The sequence below is a fragment of the Plectropomus leopardus genome, chromosome 1 (assembly GCF_026936395.1).
Source record: "Plectropomus leopardus strain MGB_pleo_1.0 chromosome 1, ASM2693639v1, whole genome shotgun sequence".
In the NCBI taxonomy this organism is placed as follows: Eukaryota; Metazoa; Chordata; class Actinopteri; order Perciformes; family Serranidae; genus Plectropomus; species Plectropomus leopardus.
Window position 1 is genome coordinate 16,367,644 of NC_142176.1, and position 13,996 is coordinate 16,381,639.

The 13,996-nt window shown below is 39.1% G+C and overlaps 1 protein-coding gene across 3 annotated transcripts; it reads left to right on the forward strand.

The window, feature by feature from the left end:
* The first annotated feature begins 68 nt into the window (after positions 1-68).
* LOC121943969 (coiled-coil domain-containing protein 81-like) lies at positions 69-13,724 on the forward strand. 3 transcript variants are annotated; one of them, XM_088076465.1, is made up of 17 exons: positions 69-172; positions 262-1,659; positions 1,805-1,866; positions 2,440-2,593; positions 3,460-3,644; positions 3,731-3,805; positions 3,901-4,066; positions 5,473-5,587; positions 6,643-6,736; positions 6,981-7,127; positions 8,368-8,466; positions 9,612-9,781; positions 10,419-10,497; positions 11,513-11,623; positions 12,153-12,262; positions 12,355-12,480; positions 13,149-13,724. In XM_088076465.1, exons 2-17 carry the CDS (start codon positions 1,584-1,586, stop codon positions 13,285-13,287), a joined length of 1,908 nt encoding a protein of 635 aa, XP_087932591.1. In that variant the 5' UTR covers positions 69-172; positions 262-1,583; the 3' UTR covers positions 13,288-13,724. The 3 variants fall into 3 exon arrangements, with proteins under 3 accessions (XP_087932591.1, XP_087932606.1, XP_087932595.1); XM_088076480.1 differs by having other exon boundaries at positions 5,476-5,587; XM_088076469.1 differs by having other exon boundaries at positions 155-176.
* Positions 13,725-13,996: the final 272 nt, after the last annotated feature.

Below are 13,996 nucleotides of genomic sequence, written 5' to 3' on the forward strand. Positions count from 1 at the left end.
TGTAATGAGGTATAGCACCTGACAGTTGAGTAGCGCTTGTGAGCGCACCTCCAGACTCCACTCCTCAGTAGCTCCCTTAATCACAGCCAGCCTATATAAAGGACGAGTGAGCACATGCTCCTTCCTCTTGGCTGCTGGTTCCTGTGTGTGGTGGCTGCTGTTTGCTGTACTGGTAGGTACGGGAGCCCTTTTCAGTTTAGTTGTCATGTTTTATTTCTTTCCTGCACTTTTATTTAAAACCCCCTTTTTTCTCTCTGGTAGGCTGGAGGTAGCAGTGGTGTCTGAGCCTTCCTGCTGTAGTGGTCTGGTAATCCAGGTGGTTCACGTGATTTACTGCTGTTTTGCCCTCGTTTTGCTTCTGTTTTGTTGTTTGGTTTCCTGTTTTGCTTTTTGTATTTTGCTCTTAGTTTTGCTTTCTTATTCTGATTTGCTTTTGCATCCTATGGAGTGATTTCTTTTGAATATATTAAAACAATTGGGTTACTGTATTTGTTAATTTTGTTATTAGTATTTTTCTTTTAGTGAAGTGGAGCACTATTTTGTTGGGGAGGCAAGGCACCCCGGGTGAGGTTCCTACACATTGCATGTAAGTAAAGGCACTGGGACACGATTGCTGTGAGGTTTGCTGTGTTTCACTGAGGTGAGTAGTGGTGGCACCTTTAGGCACCCCTCCATAGTAGTCTGCCTCCCCGCTGATGGCCTCTGCTCACTCTTTTATTTAGGTTATGTTGGGCTGAGTTTTTTTGATATTTTACCACATCTCTGGTTTTTAGACTGTATTTGTTAAGGCCTTTTTTAGATGACTTTGTAATAAAAATATTTTAATCCCTTTAATGTTTGTTTAGTGATTCAGTTTATTTTGACTAGTTAATTTTTCCCTCTTCCTTTGCAGTTCCAGCCCTGCCTGTTTATTTTGATTATCAATAAATATTTGATTTATTTGGAAAATACGTCTCTGTCCTGTTTCAGAAACGAATCTGTGTGCCTTACTGATCTTCCAGAATATTTTGAGGTATTTCCTGGGGCGCAATTCCTCAGGTGGTGTTGTCAGTTCTCCCCCTTACATCACCTAGTAAACACACACACCTCACCACGCCACATAACTGAAACTATAAGAATTACATAATTAGGCTACTAGGAATTTAAAGCTCTTCCCCCCAGATAAATTCCTTTTTTCTTTTTATTAATTTTTAAAAGTAATTTTCTTGGATACTTTTACTTTTACTTTTTCTTTTTTTTTTTTTTTTACTAATTTCTTGCTAATTTTCGGGTCATTTCTTATATAGCTCATTGCTTTCTTACCATGTTTGTGAAAGGAAAAAAAAGGTGTCAAAGGTTAGGCTAAGTGGCATTCACCTGTAGTAATGCCCCCAGCCGCACAATAATGAAACTTGAACTGAAAAGCTTTGTTGTAGTTTCTCTTCAGCCGCAGTGACACAGGAATTACTGCGCTGGAGACCGTTGCTACGGGCAACCGCGGCTCTCAGGTGCTCGTCTTCATCTGTGTGTAGCAGCAGAGACGAGACATGACCTGAAGTGAAACGTTTTTAAAGCTGCACACTGTGAAGACTTTTCTGACGGAGATGACTGACATACTGCGGCTGGTGCCAGAAGCGGACAGACGGATTTTACCAACTCTCTCCCGGCTCTCTGAAAACGGTCAGACAACAATAACTTTTTAATTTTTTTTTTTTTTTTTTTAAAGTTGTGACTCTGTGGTGAACTGTTTTTTCATCTGATGGTGGTTAATCTTCTGTGCGCATGCGTCGCCATTGATATTTAACAGTGTGTTGTTGAATTTCAGATATTAACTGTATTTGGGCTGATGTATCCGGATACATTGAACGTCACATGACCTTGCAGAAGGTTTGTCAGTCTTGGCCTGTCTATCTATTTACCTATCTATTTATTTAACAGTAGGTAAATTAAATTACAAAATAAATGTAGGACTAACTGTAATCATTTGCAGTTACTAAAAAACTAAACAAACTAAATACAGTTACTAATCAAATTGTTGGTGATTAGAAGGGTGTTATAGGCTAGGTTATATGACAATAAATATTTTCAGTAAAACGTTCATATGTTGAATATAACATTTATTCTGTTGCTTTACATCTTTGCGATGTGCAGGAATGCCTTTTTTGGCATGTTTTTGGGAAGCAGTTGGGACAAATTTGAGCACAGCATTTATGCACTTATATTTTCAGGTTTTTTCAGCTTTATCGTCGAGTTTAAAACATTTGCAAGAAAAGTAATCAAAAAGTACTCAAGTGTAATAAGTTACATTACTTTGATGAGGCATTTAAAACAGTCATTAAATGTATTGCATTTTTAACAGTGTATCAAGTCATCTGTAACCTATTACATTTTAAATGTAACCTTCCCAACACTGCTATCTATCTATCTATCTATCATTGATTGATTAATCCATTTCAACAGGGGGTCCACCTGGCAGGACTGGGGACCTTCACCTTCTCTCAGCAGAAGTTGGATATAGGAAACAAATTCAGAATGATCCAAAGACCCATCTTCCTCCTGACTGGAAAACTAGTCCAGTCTCTGGGTTTAAAGCAGGTCAGACCCCTGGCTGCAGGTGAGCACATTTTAGAAGATGAACCTGAGGGTTTATTTCACCATAAACTCATGTAACAATATAAAGAAAAAAGGAGTGCCACCAATTGGATGGATTATAAACAGGACAGGAGAATGACAGGCCCTGAAAATTTTAGATTTGGAGACATTTGAATTTAATTTTATCAAACCACACAGTCCTGATAAAGCAAGTTGAGATATTTAGTGGTAAACTCTAATAAATAATAGATATTTTTTTACTTTGATTGTTGCGTACTAATAAAGTTACAGAGGTTAGATTTAGGCAAGTTAAGTTGCTGAGGGAAAACAAACATGTTGATGACGTACCTTAAAATAACTCAAAGTTCATGCGGTTGCAAATATTGGTCTCCTGTGAAAAGTCCCCGTTATGTGACCCATCTACCACCACAACCTGCCTCATAACCATGGATCTATAAAGAGAACTGGATAAAGTGCTGGAGATGGGGCTTTGTTAATATGAAAGTTGGTCAGTGGTGCATGAAGCCAAAAATTGTTTAACTGCTGCATTTAAATTTACCCGGATGATTGGCACTCCTTCCTCACAGTGCGTCTAAAATGGATCGAATGGATTAAATTTTGATTTACAAGTCATTTCACAGGAGTTGTGGCACTCAAATATATTCATCCACAGATGTGGATGAATATATGTAAGTTAGTGGAAAAAGCTTTAGATTTAGAGATAGTAAGTTAGATAGTAAGAAAGCTGAGATATTTAGTGTTAAACTCTTGAAAAAACTTTTTGTTACTTTGATTGTCCCATGCATATATATATATATATATATATATATATATATATATATATAAAGTCAATAATATAATTAAAGGGATTTTGTGTGTCCTTTGCAGCGACACACCTTCCAGTGGTGCAACTGAACTATGCCGCTGTGTCACAAGAGACGCCTTTCAGTCGAGATGTAGTGGAGGGCTGCGTTAAAGAAACTCTTCTTCTGCTCTTCAGAGCTTTGGCCTCTGAACAAAACATATTTCTCACCTTCCAGGGAATCGGAGTTTTGTCCTTTAAGAACAACAAGGTGGCTCGCGAATACTGTATTTCTTAGTTGTGGATTATGGCCACTGGTTTTCTGTTATATCTAATCTCATGTGATGGTATTCAAAGGTGCGGATGAAGTTCAACAGAGATTTCATTAAAGCCATGGATGGAAGTGGTCAGCTGTTGTTAGCCTTTAACAATGTGAGTGTAAAACAGTGCTTGTGTTTGCATGTTATAGAGTATAAGAAATGTACAGTATATACTCATACAGATCATTGGTATGTTTGCCTCTGCAGAGACCTGGGAGCAGTATCTCTTTACTGTCTGGTGGCCTGTCCAGGCTCCAGAAGCCACAGACTGCCATCACCCTGCCAACTGTCTGCTCTCCTCAGCCTGACAACAAAGCTGGTGACACAGATCTATGGTCCGTGTCACCAGCTCCAGACGAGAGGAATGCAGGAGGTGAAAGAGCTTCTTGCACAAGGCTGACAATTTGGGGTTTGACAGCACTTTAATGAATCGAAATTAAGTACTGAATCAAATCCAAATCCTTTCAAATATCTTAGCAACGTGCTGCAAAGGAAAAAGACCGTTGTTCTCACTGTGAGGCTGAGCTGGAGCTGCAGTAGCTGTAAACAGGGGTACTCAACTTGTTTTGTTTGGGGGCCACTTTTGTTTCTTAAGGACATTTCTAGGTTTTTGTGATGTTTCTAGGATTTTAAGACATTTCTCAGATTTAAGATCTTTTTTAAGGGTTTTAAGACATTTCTATGACTTAGCTAGGACCTCTGTTGGTGAGTGCGAGGGATGACTGGCACTTTTTTTTTTTTTTAAAAAACAAGCTCTATTTTTTTTTTGCTGTTTTATGCAATCTGGCACCTTATGTATACTAACAGTACAAATAAAAATCCCAAAGGGAATCACTTTGCTTTTGTGATTTAGAAAATGGTTGGGGGTCTATCAGGGGCCAGATTTGGTCCACAGACTAAGTTGAGTATCACTGCTGTAGCTGCTAAGATAAACAAGATGTGGTAGTCATTATGTAAATTCTTATTCATCATACAAGCAATGTTCACTAATTGCTTTTGCTGTTTGGGAGAGTTGTTATTGCCATTTTGGGAAATAAGGCTCTGATTTCTTACTGAAATGTTTGCTGACTCTGTGTTAAATACAGCATGAAGCTGAATGGCAATTATCTTAGCATAAAGACTGAAAGAAGGGGGAAACAGATTGCTAACCTGGCACTTCTAAACTCACTAACAAGTCATTTTATGTAAGTTTAATCTCCATGCTGTAGCTTCATATTTATCAAGCCTGTTCTTATTCCCAAGTCGTTAAATACTGCCGCTTGGTCAGTGATTTCAGTGTCAGACACAGATGCAAAAAGGCATCTTTCGGGGGCGGTATGAAAATAGGTTCATGATTTCTGGAAAGAGACATTGCTATTCAAATCTATTTTTAGGGCACTTTCAGCACCACGAGCTGAGTGGCATCTAGTTCCATTATATTCAAGAGAAGGCAAATATCTCTATGGCAACTCACACCAAAACAATCTAGGTCGATAAACACCACTTTAGGTAACAGGAAACATGTATTTTTATTTTGGGGGTGTACTGCCCCTTTAAGAATGAATGACAATAATTAACAGCTAATTCTCAAATACTGGATTTGTTCTAGGCATTTTAAAGAACAGGAGCTGGCTACTGGAACCCATCATTTTAAATTGGGTGCCAGATGTTTAGATCCTGCAAAGAAAGAATAGCTATTGAGACCAGAATTTTAGTATGACAGCCATATACGTAGAGTGAGATAAGTGCAGTTATCTGTAGGAACAGTGAACCGACTCAGAGTGTTGTGTGTCTCCACAGAAGTTCCCCAACAGAGAGAATCTAAATCCCATCAGCCACTGCAGCCAGCCACGATGAAAGCTGTCAGCCTCTCTGAAGAACTGAATCCAAACCCTCCCATGGAGGCCACAGACAAGTACAACACACACAAAGACACACAAACACACACACACAGAGACAAGCACACACACACACACTATGGAGACGTTCAGTTTGCAGTGCACAGAGCTGTTGTTTGCAGGTAGATGAGTCAGCGAGAGCTGAGAGCTCAGTGGTGGTCTTATATTGTTACTGCCCTGAGGCAGCGTCCAGCTCCATCAATGATGCACAACTTCCCGTGGGACAGATTCTTCCTCTGTCATCACCACCCTGCACTGTCCACACACACACGCATGCACGCACACACACCTGTAAACTGTCATGAAAAAATAGAACAAAATTAAGACACTACTGGCAAACTAAACAACAGACATCACTATTAAACTTTTTAAAATTTTGTATTCCAGTTTTCAGCAAATCTATATTAGTTATTTCCTTATTTATTTTAAATATGCAAATGATTCATTACCTAATCACACATTATTTTTGCATAATTTCAGAAAAAAAGAACTTAAATAAACACCCAAATCTGTAGTTTGAACATTTTCTTTTCGCTACTCTGAAAGAAGGCAAAATAGCCCAAAATCTCAAAAAAGAAAAAAAATGGTTTCACCTGTAATGTCTCTCCTTAATCTACTGTGAAGTCAAAATTAAGTAACAACGCTTCAGTCTGGTTGAATAAAATAAAAAAACAAATGTGTAATCAATCAATCAGACAGCATGAGCTGCGATCGCAATCAACTCAACAGTGTGTGCTTAGCCTATTAGCAAGCACGCCAACCATCAAATATGTTACTTCACGGCAATGATGCAACAAGATACACACGAAATAATATAGTTTAAAAACAATACAGAGTAAATAATACAAAGAGTAAATAATAATTATTAAAAAGATAAATAATGTGTAGAATGATATGGAAAAACCAGTACAATAATCAATGAATAATTTAAATGTTAAATGTTTACATTTAATTTAAAACGAAATCACATGGTTATAATCCAAATTATTGCAATAAGACATCACCAAACTGCTCTTGTACAATGGAGTCACTTTCTATGATGATATGGTAAAGAATCTGTCTTTACTCCCAGGCCTTCTGCCTCCACCACACCACCAGAAGTCACACCCAAACTGGAGGAAGCTCGTGGGAACGTTAGCTGCTCTGGTCACACCCGTGCTGGACAGGTGTGTGTGTGTGTGTGTGAGTGTGTGCATGCGTGTGCTCATGCATCTGTATACTATAGATCTACTCTTGCTTTTATCATAGTCTCCAAAACTCAAAATGAGAGTTCAAGTTGGATTCTTGGTGGAGTATCAAACAATGCATCATCTAAAAAATATCTACATTGGAAAGTCTGCACGTAAATTAACAATACCTCTACATAACTTATTACAGTGTATGAGTGTAATAACTGTCACGTCATCGTAGGAGCTGTGCTACCTTTGTATGCAGCGAGCCCTACGAAATGTTCCCGTCTACCTGAGGGAGCAGCAGCAGGCAGAGGAGAAAGCTCAGGAGAAACTCTTACTGCTTAAAGAACAGCAAAGAGATAAGCAGTACATGGACAGAGAACAGGTGGGTGCATGTTGTATGCACTTGGTTAGTTTGAGTGTTAGTCTGTTGGCTGTTGGCTTGGTGTTCAGATTACATTTACGCAAATTTTACTGGTGAACCTTTGATCCTGTAAGCTGTAAACTAAGCTTGCTCGAAACGGATGTGCCATGTGTCGGTGGAAATGTGTCGTCTCTGTGTGTTTTTGTTCAGCTCAACCTCCGACTGATCTCAGAATTCACAAGGAACTCTTTTTGTATTTTCCCCCAGTCTTTCTTCTTGTTCCTCATGTTTGTGTACATAGAATCATAAAGCATAATAATAAGCACTCAAGTTAACACACTTCCAACTTCCACAGCCACATTTTCACCCCAATTAGCAGGCAACTAGGTGGTCACCCCAGTCTTTTCATTTAATGAGTATGCAAAGTAAATGGAAGGAGTACACCTCATGCTGTCTCAACACACAGTAATACTATATAGCCACAGGGGCATGTTGGGGCAGTTGTACATAATTGGTCATAAACCAAAGTTTTGGATAAAAGTAGGTTCTGACCTGATGATGTGGCTAGATGAAAAGTCAAGGGATCACCAAAATTATTGAGATCCTGAGGGGAACAAGGAATTGGAAACAATTAGCAATCCATGCAACGGCTGTAGAGACTGACCAACGGACATAGAAACACTGACATTCACACTGCTAGCATGGTGAAAGACTATGAGTGTGCAGGTCACATGGGAAAGAGCATTAGTAATGAAAAAAAAAAAAACTTAAAATATGTCTGCTTCGGGATGATGGGGTATTTTGTAAGTGCTTTGGGAATTTTTTGTGGTCTTTACACAAGACGAAAAAGGGATCAGAAAACAACACAACACAAAGGCTGAGGGTGTAGAAAAAGCCGATTCTGTGGTCAAAAGTTTGATAAAAACTCAAACCATTATGTCCAGAGAAAGTAAAAGCAGCAATAAAATCAACAACAATAAAAACATCTGAACAACTGAGAAGTTTTGGGTGGTTCCAGACTGGTTGGGGCCAGAAAACAGCTTTGTCCTCTTTACAGCTCTGGAAAAGAGGTGTGGGTCATGTGGTATTAAACTTCAAAATGAAACAACTTACAGTGCTTTGCAAGTTGTTTTTGCCAACATTCAGTAAAAAGTTCATTTTTTACCATGGTGAGTAGGCTATATCTCACCCTCTCAATGCCTCTTCATTTTCAGTCAATATGATGATGATATGGTGGTGTGTTTTTGTGTTCATCTGGCAGGAGAAGCTGAATGAGCAACGTGAGCATGCAAAGCAGGTCGCCACATTCAACCTGCAAATGTCAGAGAAGAAAGAGAAGATTCCTTGCCCTCTCTTACCTGTGAGTGGAACCTGATGTTGAAGTTGTGAGATTTTATTGAGTAGTTTGTTTCTGAAAAATACACAGAAGGGCATCTGTTTCCACAGCAGCCATTAATAGCATAGAATGTGAGCCAGATTAGGCTTGAGTTCATAAATAAATCTTAAAGTTGTGAGAAAAAGGCATTTTGAGAGTATCTAGCTTCAGTATGGTGATGTATGTCTGAGTGAAACAGGAAAGGCAGGTGGGATGATGTTGAGAGGAAGATGATTTGATAGCTGAAAAGTGGGCAGGTCTGAAGTAAGGCCCTGACGGTGTATATTCTCCCAGTGGCCACACTCGGTATTGCAGCAAAAAAAATCCACTGCATCCCAAAAATCATTAACACCTCACTCTGCAGACAAGGTCAATTATGAAGTTAAAACTGTTACGTAATCACAATGTAAAGTCTATGAGCTGAGCGGAAACTCGACAGTGTGGCCGGCATTACAGACACAATGGTACATACTCAGTGCCTACTGCGTTAGTTGACCCAGAAGCTTATTTTTTGTGGAGTAATCTCCAGGTTAGGAGTATCCATCAGGGGGAGAGAGAGAGAGAGAGAGAGAGAGAAGAAAGAAGAAAATACATCAAAAGCTCCATGTAACATTAGTTGCTTAAGCAGTCCACTAAATGCCTCGCTGTCATCTGGAGCTGTCACAGTGTTTAAAGTGTTTAAATGCTGTAGCGAGAGGGCCAGTAAACACACGGTACTTTGGGAGAACAAAGATACACCAACACACCATGTTGTTGTTAGCTAACTTAATCATAGCTCTTTGCCACCAAAAGTTGCATAATGATTGATGGATGGATGTGATACTATTGGCTGAACCTGGTCAGTACACATCATATTTTGTTTTGCAGGAAGATGACTAGATTTTCATTAAGAATATGAGAAAATGCTTTTTTTTTGTGCATATTTTTTAAATAGTTGCACAATATCGCTTGGAAGGGTTGAAAGTGCATTATTCATGTCAAATTAAAGCATTCTTACTTTTGGAGCGCCCAGTAGTTCACCTGGTAGAGTGGGTCCTACATGTACAAAGATTATGTTCTTGCCACAGAAGCTGTGGGTTCAAGTCTTACTCGCTGCATGTCAAAGATTTCTCTGAGATGTTTGTGTTTAGACTTCGTTCGTCTTCCCGGCTCGGCCCCTCACTCCTGCCAGGAGGATCCAGCAGTATCGTTACAAGAACGATCTTCAGAGCCAGATAGAGACCCGGCGGCAACACGAGGCTCGAGACCAGCAGAACCGTCAACTAATGGAACGTCTAGACCAGGTCCAGCTGGTCCAGGAGTGAGTCTGTAGCTGGCATTTTAAAACATCCATGAGCCATGAAGGCAGTTTAACAGAGCCAGGCTCTCTCTGTGATTTTATAGCTTCTTGTACAGTCACTGTGGACGAGAACACTGCAAGCACAATCAGATGTTCGCAAAGAGCAACAACAGCAACTGTGTAAATAAAATAAACAATGTTCTTGCTCAGATTTACTTCATCACTATTCAACTGTCGGTTTCCATTTAAAAGGAAAACAAAGCATGATGCAATGCATATAGTAAGCAATACTGTGTCTGTGCAGCTTTGTTTTAGGAAAATGTATGCAATGTGAGTTTAAAATATTTCTCTCAGCGGAGAATCTGTATTGCTCATATACTGACACTGATTAGAATGACGTTATTCAAAGAAGCTGTGAAAGCTGCTTTTTAACTGCGTGACTTAAACTTCAAGACAAAACACGGAACGTAATATGCTCCCGACCAGTTTATGTTTGCTGCATAAGTCACCGTGGCAATCTAGCCAGGTTAAAACAGATCCACCTTCATAGGACCCAAAACTTTAGATTCAACAAACCTTGTTAAGACACTGGCCTCCCTTCATGGTACAGCCCTCTGTGGTGATAACTAGTGTGTCACATGATGTGTGTGTGTTTCAGGGTAGCTTTGCAGAAGGCCCAGCAGCTCCAGCAGAAACACGAGAGAACTACACATTACAAGAAGGCTCTGGACGCACAGGTAGAAAAAGACTGCACAAAGTCAACCTCAGACCTCTGCAAAAGATGCTGCTGTAAATATTTTTTGTAGTTTTCTTATTCTAGCAGAAATTCAAACAAAGCAGCAGGAGCATTTACATACACACAAAGATTTGAGATCATGAAATGAACATCAGGTTATAAACGTTCTCAAATTTCAGCATGTTTTACTAACATTTGCACCCAGTTATGGCGAACACATGTTATTTTCATCATAATGTTAGTTTTATTCTGGTAAACATAATAGCTGTGGTGTTTATAGGCTTTAAAATATATATTTTGAGATGAATTAAGGTCTTTTACACAAATACTTTTGTCCCTTTCTGTATTCCTCTGTGATTTCTGAAGAACCTTGGCTTTAATGTGCGATTATGGATGTTCAGCTGTGCTGTTATGTTTAGATTAGGGAGGTTTGTAGGTCAAAGGAAGGCAGCAGAGTGAAGCTGACGCCCATCCTGCCAGTCAAGGGCACCAGTGCACACAGGCCGCACAAACAAACTACTTAAAGCCTTAAAAATAGCTTAAACTAGACCTGGTTACAAGGTTGCCTGGTTACTTGGTTTATTGCTGCATAAGGTCACATTGAGTTATTAAACTTCAAGTAAGATAAGCCAGTTCTGCTAATATATATTCTCTGAACAACAGCAACAGCATAAATGTATAATTACCAGATGTAAGTGAATCTTGCTTCGACTTTTATCAGATAATTTTTTATCAGCTTATGCTTGTGTCCTATATTCAGCATTTGCAGTGTTGTGTACAACGCTACTTAAAAACAAGAATAAGTAATTTTAAGTAGGACTTCTACAGATCTGCAGAATTATCCTATTTTTGGGATATCAACAAAGAATGCCATGAACAAAATTTTAATTTGGCTTCGTCATAGCATCTATCACCTGGCAACATCTGGACCTGTGGGCTGTATTGTGCCGAGGCCTACGCTACGATAAACTTACAACTGAAACTGTAAGTTGATCAAGACTATTCTGTCCTTTTAGGTAGAAGATAAAAAGAGCACAGACCCTCCAGAGTGCCAGGCTGAAAACTCCAGGTTCAACCGCTGTGAGACACCAGCCAGCAACACAGAGAGCCGGGAGAGGGCACAGAAGGTCACCTGTTTCTTACTGCTGCCATTAACCCTTTCATTTTGACTTGTGGCTTCATACGGATTGGCAGAAATAATCATTCATAGTTGTTAAATTAGATTAAAGTCTCTGCATTGTTTTTGTTTATTGCACTGTAAGAGGTATTCTGTTTTTTTACTATATGACATTAGTTACGCTGCAGAATAAAATTAATGTTCTATCATTATTTTTTATTCTGCTGCAGTTTTTTTATGATGCATTAACATGTAAGCAGCAGATTCATGTTGCAGCTGCGGTGTAGCTATTTTTTATTACTTTACATATGGTAGCTGAAACTTTAAAAATGCATAGGATTTTATTTCTTGATCAAATGTTTTAGATGTAAAATTTTGGCCTGCAAAATTACCACTGACTACAAATGTTAGTTAAATGTAGTGGAGTTAAAAGTAGCCCACCACTTTAGAAAAGCACCCTCCACCTTGTAGCTGTGAGTCTTTATTTATTTGTCTACTAGTTATTGAAATTGATGTGATGTTATTGTACATACTGGCAGCTCTTTCAGATAAATTTCAGCACTGCCACTCAGAGGAAGAAGGAAGAACTAGACAACCGCCAAAAACAGCTGGAGAAGGAGAGAGAAATTCTCAAAAACAACAAAATGGAGTGAGTAAAAGAAGCAGACAAAATCCAAGAAACTGATAATATTGAGGATGTCGAAAGCATGTCTGTCTTGGTCTGGTATGTTTCCTTTGCAGGCTGATATTAGACCGCATTAATCACTTTGAGAAAAGAAAGGACTTCAGTAAGTCACTACGGGACGAGTGGGGTCGCAGCGCAAAGCTCAAACACCAACGGGAGGAAGAGGAGAGACGCTTTCTGAGGTGTGTGGATGTAGGACCACTTTGACTCTCCATCAGCATTCACCCATGTGCTTACATGAAGGCAACCAGCACTTAATTTAGCGAGTAATCTAAAGTTTTGAAAAAGTTCACCAGTCAGTCCTACTCACCGTGCCAAATCCAGAATGTAAAGTTTGTATGCAAGTACATTTTACCTTTATAGATTATATGGATGCTGAATTGACAAAAATACTGTTGGCATATGATGCCTCTTATCTTGTGTTTGGAGAGTTATGTGTTTTTACAGACATGAAAGGAATTTTCAATATGTCACATTTCTTAAAGGCAGTTTGGCGTAACACTCTCCACCAGGCACAGGATGAAAAATAATCTCAAAAGGAATCTACTGCTGTTGTAGTGTTGCAAATAGTGACTCTGCAAGATTCCCAGTCTTTGCAAAAAAAAAAACCTCACATTGTCTTTAGATGTTAGAGGATGTCAGATTTGAGTATTTTTAAAGTCTATGGTAACCATAAGTTGGTTAACCTTTCACATACTCACTTAAACAATTTGGCACTTACTGACTGACCAGAAAGACACGCCATGACCTAGATCATTCATGCGGGACGGCACATTTTCCTTTTTTCCTGGCCATTGATTTATTATTTTTTTCATTTATCCTTTACTTTATTCTGTCTCCCTGTGGTCAGGTCTGCTGGTCAGCTCCTGGTAGATAAACTTGCACAGTACAGACGCTGCTGTCAGTGTAAGAGGAGGACCACCAACTGCGGAGAGACCAACATCTGGAAAGACTCTCATTACCTCTCTGGCTCACAGTTCATGATCTGAGGAACATTATAGCCTGCAACAGCACAAGAACATCAATACCTCAAAGCCTCAGCAAGACCTCTAGCCTGATAACTCCTCATGTCACGCTTTTTGAAGTTTTTGGAGTGCAGTATCCTCTATTTTAATGTGATTTATTCCTGCTCCTTTCTTAATTTAGTCTTCAGAGTTCATGTTTGCTTAGTTTTTTTTGCAAGATTAAGGTTATCAAAATATATGTCTTAAGAATGCATGTTAAAATTCTCACCCATAACATATCCAGTTAATTAACATTATGTTTTTTTTTTTGTCACTATCTTAACCATTTTTTACACACACGTGCACACACACACACACACAGAGTTTCATGATAATTAAACACAACTATATAAGGCTTGTCAAAATAGCTTGTTGAGATTATCAATCATTTTGCAGAAAAAAATAAATTTTATTCAGTTCAATGATTGTTACTCAGTAATTTTGTCATTGTTTCAATTTATATCCCCAATTTTAACTAATATTTTAAATTTCAGAGGTGGAGAGAAAATGTTGCTAATATGTTAGCCTTCTGCTAACAGAAGGGGCGGGAGCCTCAAGTCTTTGTGCATCCTCTACCTTAATCCTCACCACTACAGACCACCTTGATGGAGTGTGAGCAGGTAGCAGCTCCAGGGACACACCCCCAGTCAGTGGCAGCAGCAACCTGAATCCAGCCAGTGCAAACTCCAGTGCC

Coding starts and splice junctions, on each gene's coding strand:
- LOC121943969 (XM_088076465.1), top strand. CDS start 1,584: ATGACTGACATACTGCGGCTGGTGCCAGAAGCGGACAGACGGATTTTA. Junction 8,467..9,611: donor TTCCTTGCCCTCTCTTACCT/GTGAGTGGAACC, acceptor GTTTGTGTTTAG/ACTTCGTTCGTCTTCCCGGC. Junction 12,481..13,148: donor GAGGAGAGACGCTTTCTGAG/GTGTGTGGATGT, acceptor CCCTGTGGTCAG/GTCTGCTGGTCAGCTCCTGG.